We start from the raw sequence: 8,489 nt of genomic DNA, 5'->3' as shown, positions 1-8,489 counted from the left end.
CTGGGCACCTTCAAGCTCAATACAAGTAGCAGCCATCTGCAGATTGCTTTGTAGCTCATGCTGGTTGGCCCACGCAGGGCACAGGCAGAGGCTGACTTTGCACCTCCTGGGAGGCCCCAGAGCCAGTGAACCTGGTGGTCCACTTTGACCATGCTCAGTTGGTTAGAGCATCGTTTTAGTCTTGGTTAAGGTACCTACCCAGGTTGCAGGTTAGATCCCCAGTCGTGCATGTGTGGGAGGCAACTAATTGATGTTTCTCTCTCACATCGATGTTTCTCTCTCTCACTTCCTCTCTCTAAAAAAAAAAATTTAAGGAAACTGAAAATTAATAAGCCTAGCATCTAATATAGGAGAATAAAAAATTAAAAAAAAAAAACACAGAGTGAGCTCTTTCCACCGGACAGTTGCTGCCATCATGGACATGAGTCATGTGCAGCCTATCAAGCTATCCAGGGTCACCCAGGTGCTGGGCAGAACGGGTTGTTCCATCATCCAAAATGTAAAAGGCCTCATGCGTGAGGGCGACATGTTCACTCTATTGGAGTCAGAGCAAGGAGCTCGGAGGCTACACTGAATGTGTGATTGGGTCCTGGCTGTCTGGGTAAACCACATGGCCCATGGGGAAGATGTTCCACTGTTAACAAAGTGTTTATGTAAAAGAAAACAGTTAGTCCTTTAAAAAGATAAAAGTAGCACTGACTTGTGTGTTCGTGGTTAGAACACCCGCCCACAGACCTAAGGGTCTTGGGTTTAATTCCCAGTCAAGAGCATGCACCTGGGTTGCTGGCTCAGTTCTGGCCCCGGTACAGGTTCCAGAGGCAACCAATCCTATGTCTCTCTCACATCTGTTTTGAAAGGTTAACATGGGTAGTGTGCAGGCAGGCTAAATAGCCATCTTTGACAGTGGATTAACAAAAATTAAATTTATTTAAGGGAAGGGTATGTGGGTTGGGATATCCAAAGAGAAGGGCTGCACAGCACTGGGCCAAGGGGACATTGGGTGGATGATGGCAGCACCCAGGGGCTGGAGTTCCATCCTTATATGCAGTCACAGGTGGGAAGCTCTTGTCCTCAGTGGGTTTGGGGAATGAGCTGGTGGGCTTGGAATGCAGATGGGATATGAATGTGCAATCAGGTGTTTTTAGGACAGTTTTAATGCCTTGTATGTCGTCCAGCAAGTTTTCCTGGTCTTTGTCCTCCTATGGCCAGAAGCTTACAAATGCTGATAAGGATTATATTGCCCTATAGTCCTAACAGATGTTTCTCTCACTATCTCCTCCTCCTCCCCATCCATTCTCTCCAAAAATCAATGGAAAAAATATCTTCAAGAGGATTAACCTGAAAAGGTAAAGTTAAAGAAATAATAAACGTAATAGTATAAATGAATGGAACACAAAACACAGTAGGTAGACTATGAAAACAAAAACTTCTTCTTTGAGAAGGAAAAACAACTTTAAGTTCCTGTAATATTTGTGATAAGCAGAATTCTAAAGATGACCCCAGTCCGAACCGGTTTGGCTCAGTGGATAGAGCATCGGCCTTCGGACTGAAGGGTCCCATGTTTGATTCCAGTCAAGGGCATGTACCTTGGTTGCAGGCACATCCCCAATAGGGAGTGTGCAAGAGGCAGCTGATTGATGTTTCTCTCTCAGATGTTTCTCTCTCATCAATGTTTCTAACTCTATTCCTCTCCCTCCCTCTCTAAAAAATCAACAAAATATATTTTTTTAAAAATAAAATAAAGATGACCCATGCCCTTGTATAATCCCTTCCCCTGAGTGGGGGTGGGACCTGTGAATGTAATAAGATATACTCCTGTGTCTATGTGACTTATGACAAAAGGGTGCACAAGTAGAGACCCAAATCAATTAATTTTGAGTTAATCCCAAGTGAAGTCATCCTAGGAGGGACTGACCAATCAGATAAGTCCTTAAAAGGGACTGAGCCCTTCCAACAAAGGATTAGACTTAATAGTAAACCAATAGAAAAAAAGGTATTAAGAGGCAGTTCACAGAGGAGGAGATTAAATGGCCGCTATACACAGCAAATGTTCAACTCAGTAGCCATTTGGAGAAAAGTAAATAAAAATGAGATATAATTTCACACTCATCAGATTAGCAAAATTTTATAATTGATAGGATCAAATATTGGAGGACAACAGAGAAATCTTTGTGCACTGTTGGTGGGAACATAAATTAGTTCAACTACTTTGCCGAGCAGTTTGGCAATACCTATCTGTACATACATGTGACCCAGCAATTCCACTTCTAGCATCGCCCCTAGAAAAATTCTCACAGCCAGAATGTCAGCTCCATAAGAGCAGGAAATATTTTTCTGTTTCATTCTTTGCTGTATTCCCGGTGCCTATAGTTAGCTGGCCCTCGATTGACATTTGTTGACCTCATTAACGAATGCATTAAAAGCATGGTCATGTTAAGAAAGATTCATCTGGCCCCATGGAGGAGGTAAGGACTAGAGGCAAACGAGGAGGTGTGCAATGAGGCAGTGGTTCAGGTGGAGAGTGACAGCATCTTGATCACAGAGCCCAGTTCAGACAGAGGGGCCGTCCCTCCCCTATTGCACCTCTCACTTGTTTCCCAGTAAACTCGTCTCCTCTGTCCACAGACAAGCTGAAGGTGTCTGCCTCAGCTCTCAGCCACGAGCTTCTTCAGTTCGCCTTTACTCGCCAACGGAGAGTTACCACTGTGTGCAATGAGACCCATTGCTCAACAACCCTGTTCAGGGACCTAGGAAACAAAATCTGCGCTCCTCAGAGTGGCAGTCACAGCCCTTTAATACCCAAGTCCCACCTCCTCCCCCCCCCACCCCACCCCCACCCCGAACTTAAATGCCCCTGGGGGCCTGACAGGTCACCAGCAAGTGATTTGGGCTGGGAGGGGGAGTGGGACTAATGGACAGCCACGCCCTAACCAGTGTGGCTCAGTGGATAGAGCCGGCCCACAGACTTAAGGGTCCCGGGGTTCGATTCTGGTCAAGGGCATGTACTTTGGTTGCAGACTTGATCCCCAGTAGGGGGTGTACAGCAGGCAGCTGATCCATGTTTGTCTTATCAATGTTTCTAACTATCCCTCTCTCTTCCTCTCTGTAAAATCAATAAAATATATTTTTTAAAAAATAAAATAAAATGGACAGCCACTATCAGGTCCAGCAGACACTAGCCATGGACTTGGACAGTCCTCCTGGCCCTGGTTGTTGTCTCTCTTGTGGTTCACCAGGCCCCTTCTCTGTCTTTCACTCCCACCTCTGGAATCTTCCACCTCCAGGAGCTTGCGTGTTTGACTGTTCCACTTGTGAGATAACTCCCTTCCTGGTGTCTCCCAGCTGTGCTTCCCTCATTGCTGCCCCTCCCTCCAAGCCATTCTGTGGTGTTCCTGTACTTGTACCTGGGCCCCAGGTACTTTCTCCTATACAAGCTGCCTTTCCTCGCAGTCCTTCAGTAATACCTCCTGACTGTCATCGGTGCCACGGAGGTGGAATATCTGGAACTGTTTGATTCCCCTGCGACTTTCTTCCAAGTATACCCCCCTCCCAATTTCTCCTTTGCTTATTCGTCTCCAATGCAGCCACTATGCTGACTCTAGGAAAACTGCTTAATGGTGTGTTCCACCCACACTGATAGGCCTGTAAGAGGAGGTTCCTCTCCTCCTGCTCCACTCAAGTCCCCAGCTCCTTAGGTCTAACTGTCTTCACTTCATCAGCTCCCCTACCTCCACTTCCAGCCTCAGGTCAACTCTCCAGGTCTGTGGTTGAGTAAGGAAGCCACATCCCCGATCCCCCCAACCCTTCCCATGTCAGAGCAAGCAGCTCTGAGTCCCTAGGAGAAGGGAGAAGGGAATGGGGGATGAGTGTCCTTTGCTGCAGGGAGCTCCTTATGTCCAGGACAGGGGAGGAGAGAGGACCACTATGGATCCCAGCATGCAGACACATAGAAAGTAGACTCAGGAAAGGATTTGGTGGACGTGGGGTAATTTCTTCTCTCTCAGTTCTGCAGAAATCCAGGCAATAGTCTTAATGGTGTGGGTTGGGGATTCTCGGGTTCTAGAATGCAATTATTCTAACCCCTTCTAAACCTTTCATGCCAGGCTGGTGTGGCTAGTGGCTGAGTGTTGACCTATGAACCAGGAGGTCACAGTTCGATTCCCAGTCAGATCACATGCCAAGGGCGTAATCCCCAGTGAGGGGTGTGCAGGAGGCAGCCAATCAGTGATTCTCTCTCAGCATTGTTGTTTCTATCTCTCTCTCCCTCTCCCTTCCTCTTTGAAATCAACAAAAATATTTTTAAATAAACCTTTGTGGGATAGCAAGCCACTCTCAGAGCTGGACTGGCCCTTGGTAGGACTGGAGTTTCCTTTCACTCCACCCGTGCCCCTCATCTGCCACTGGCTTAGAAGAGCCAGGACTCATTGGAGAAGTGCTTGATTCCAGAGCAGGGAAAGCATAAGAAAAGGAAAAATAACTTTAACTTCCTGTAGCACTTGTGGTAAACAGAATCCTAAAAATGACCCCACATGGCCCATGTCCTGATAGAATTCCCCTTGTATAATCACCACACCCGCGGTGCCAGAAAGTAAAGACGTGGTTAAAAAAGATGGGCCACGTCAACAAGAAGCAGAAGCCGACCTGAAGGAGCGCCCAATGATCAAAGCTGAAACAACTTGAAAAATAAATAAAGTATTGGATTATAACCTGTGGAATAAAATGAATACCCATTAGACCATAGTGCTGTAAATAAATAATTGAACAAATAAATAAACAGGGGGAAAGAGGCAATTCTGCATTATGGAAAAATTCCAGTTAATAAATCTAGGAGGAATGAGGGAAATGGAAAATCACTGGGAGGCAGCACAGTAGCACTGTAGGCAAGGTCCACTGATGGCTACTAGCACTGGTAGGCAAAATGTGAGGAAAACAGAATGTTGTGATCTCAAATATATTCCCCAAGAAACCTTAAGCAAGTAATCAAAGTTGGCATGTCAATAATAAGATGTAACATCATGTACCCTAGACAGGATGCACTGAGAAGGGCACAGCATTCCTGTGCAAAACTACATAATCTCAATACAGTCATGAGAAAATATCATCATCTACTAATTAACTGACTATACTTTTTATTTTTTTTAAATTTATTAAATCTTTATTTTTCAGATTATTACAGTTTTCCTCTTTTTTCCCCCCATAGCTCCCCTCCACCCAGTTCCCACCCCACCCTCTGCCCTTACCCGCCCACTGTCCTCATCCAGAGGTGTACGATTTTTGTCCAGTCTCTTCCCGCATCCCCCTCACCCCTTTCTCCCCAAGAACTGTCAGTCCACTCCCTTTCTATGCCCCTGATTCTATTATATTCACCAGTTTATTCTGTTCATCAAATTTTTTATTCACTTGATTTTTAGATTCACCTGTTGATAGATATGTATTTGTTGTTCATAATTTTTATCTTTACCTTTTTCTTCTTCTTCCTCTTCTTAAAGAATACCTTTCAGCATTTCATATAATACTGGTTTGGTGGTGATGAACTCCTTTAGTTTTTTCTTATCTGTGAAGCTCTTTATCTGACCTTCAATTCTGAATGATAGCTTTGCTGGGTAAAGTAATCTTGGTTGTAGGTTCTTGGTATTCATCACTTTGAATATTTCTTGCCACTCCCTTCTGGCCTGCATAGTTTCTGTTGAGAAATCAGCTGACAATCGTATGGGTACTCCCTTGTAGGTAACTAACTGTTTTTCTCTTGCTGCTTTTAAGATTCTCTCTTTGTCTTTTGCTCTTGGCATTTTAATTATGATGTGTCTTGGTGTGGTCCTCTTTGGATTCCTTTGTTTGGGGTTCTCTGCGCTTCCTGGACTTGTAAGTCTATTTCTTTCACCAGGTAGGGGAAGTTTTCTGTCATTATTTCTTCAAATAGGTTTTCAATATCTTGCCTCTCTCTTCTTCTGGCACCCCCATAATTCAGATGTTGGTACACTTGAAGTTGTCCCAGAGGCTTCTTACACTATCTTCATATTTTGGGATTTATTTTTCTTTTTGTTTTTCCGGTTGGGTGTTTTTTACTTCTTCATATTTCAAATCTTTGACTTGATTCGTGCGATCCTCTAGTCTGCTGTTGGATCTCTTTATAATATTCTTTATTTCAGTCAGTGTATGCTTAATTTCTAGTTGGTCCTTTCTCATATCCTTGAGAGTCTCACTAGATTTATCAAGAGTCTCACTAAATTTATCGGCGGTTTCTAGAAAATCCTTGAAAAACCTTATAACCGTGGTTTTGAACTCTATATCCAGTAGTTCGCTTTCCTCCATTTCTCTCATTTGTGACCTGTTTCTTTGTCTCTGCATTTTGGCTGCTTCCCTGTGTTGATAGAGTGGCTTTCTGTGCTGGGTGTCCTATAGGGCCCAGTGGCTCAGCCTCCCAAATTACCTGAGGTGAACACTCTTGGTGCACCCCTTTGAGGGCTGTGTGCACAGTCTTGTTGTAGTTAAGCCTTGATTGTTGTAGGTATCACTGGGAGGAATTGACCTCCAGGCCAATTGGCTGTGAGAATCAGCTGTGTCTATGGTGGGAGAACTTCCGTGCTGGAGACACCCATATGGGGCAAGACTTTCTTCAGTGGGGCTTTGGTGCTCACTGAGTCTGCCCCCTGAGTGTGTCCCTTATGGATCTGAGGAGTTGTAATCTGGATGGTCCCACTCTGACCACTGGATACACTGGCACTTGGAGCTCTAAGGAGGTGCTAATTTAGCCTCTGCCTGAGGCTACCCATAGGAGCTATGGAGAGATCTGCAGATTCCTCTTCTTTGCTTGGGATTTGGAGGTGCCCAGATGAGGCCCAGCTGTGAAGCAATGCAAGCTGCTTTGGGGCCTTGGGCCTTCTTTTGGATGTTCTGGGTCTCCCTGACCCAGCTGCAGTTTGTTAGGTGATTTTAGACTGCAAATGGCCAGGTCATTCATATGCAAAAGTCTCTGCACACAGCTTGGGTGGGGCGGGGTCTCAGGGAATCAACAGGGCAGAGCAAACAGCTATGGCTGATCCTCAGTCCTGCCCTAAGAGGTCCCGGGTCTCAGTGTCCTGTGGTAATCACTGCAAGCACCTCTGAGAGAAAGCCGCCCTCGAGTTCCGCCCACTGCCAGACAGTCCAGTTTCTCCCCGTATGAGTCTGGGTCCCCAGAGACTCAAGGGGCCAAAGAGCCACATGTGGCTCTCGAGCTGCAGTTTGCCGACCACTGCCCTAGCTGATTGGCTCAGTGGATAGAGCGTTAGCCTGTGGACTGAAGGGTCCCAGGTTTGATTCCGGTTGAGGGCACATGCCTGGGTTGTGGGCTCAATCCCAAGTAGGGAGCATGCAGGAGCAGCTGATCAATGATTCTCTCTCATCATTGATGTTTCTATATCTCCCTCTCCCTTTCTCTCTGAAATCAATAAAAAATATATATTTTTGTAAAAGTGTCAAGGTCACTAGTCAATAATATTGTAGCAACAATGTAGGTGCCAGGTGGGTACTAGACTTATTGGGGTGATCACTTTCTAAATTACATAAATGTCTACTCACTATGATATACACCCAAAACTAATATAATACTGTGTGTCAACTGTAATTGAAAAGTAAGAAATTTTTGTGTGTCAAATTCATGAAAAAATGGAGACATTGTCCCAAATTGGAGGAACTTTAGAAAGAACAAAAACTAAATACAATATGGGAGACTGGCAGGCATCCTAGAATAGAAAAGGACACTAGAGAAGAACTGGTGAAATCTAAATAAAGTCTGCAGTTTATTAATAATATTGTACCAATGTTAAGTTCTTGGTTTCGATCATTGTACCAGTTATGCCAGTTGTTAACATCAAGGGAAGCTGAGCAAAGAGTAAACAAAATCTCTCTGTGCTATCTGCAACACCAGTCAAGGCTCCAAATGTGTGATTTTTTAAAGACTTTTCAAATATCTTCCATGTCTCATCCTCCTCTGTATCTTTCCATTGCATGAAAGCTTTCAATCAAACAACGAAAAGGACTCCCAAAAGCCCTTACCATCATCCCTCATTAATTACCCCAAACTACAACTCTTCTGTGTTGTGTACATGGATCATCCTTCACTACACTCCTCACTTATAACTTTCCCCTGAAATCCCTTCAGGGTACGTTGGCCTGTAGACAGGATGCAACAGGGACTTCTGTAACCTCTTAGAACCCCCCAGCTTGTACTAGGTCAACCTCTAATTTCATTTTCAGCTTTAGGGAACGGTCACACGGAGATAGGTGGGCAAGGCGTAAGACACCCCCACGCCAAGTCTTCACCTTTCAACATGTGAATATGTGTGTGAATTTTCCAAAATCTCCACTTTTACCATAATCTTTCCCTGGGCTCCTACAGCAAAAGAAACTGCGATGGGCAATAGTAAGGATTTCTGAAATCCTCTAAAATCTGCCACAAACACCAACCCTTCAGTGTATGCATTTTTTGTATGTTGTACATTTTTCTA

At 44.7% G+C, this 8,489-nt stretch overlaps 1 protein-coding gene across 1 annotated transcript; it reads left to right on the top strand.

Moving 5' to 3' along the window:
* The first annotated feature begins 415 nt into the window (after nucleotides 1-415).
* Nucleotides 416-574, top strand: LOC111823222 (40S ribosomal protein S28-like). The gene has a single exon (XM_023743959.1). The coding sequence runs from the start codon at nucleotides 416-418 to the stop codon at nucleotides 572-574; it is 159 nt and encodes a 52-aa protein (XP_023599727.1).
* The last annotated feature ends 7,915 nt before the right edge of the window (nucleotides 575-8,489 follow it).

Source organism: Myotis lucifugus, unplaced genomic scaffold (genome assembly GCF_000147115.1).
Source record: "Myotis lucifugus unplaced genomic scaffold, Myoluc2.0 scaffold_421, whole genome shotgun sequence".
Taxonomy (NCBI): Eukaryota; Metazoa; Chordata; class Mammalia; order Chiroptera; family Vespertilionidae; genus Myotis; species Myotis lucifugus.
The sequence above is the reverse complement of the archived record's forward strand: the minus strand, read 5'-3'. Positions and strand labels throughout refer to the sequence as shown.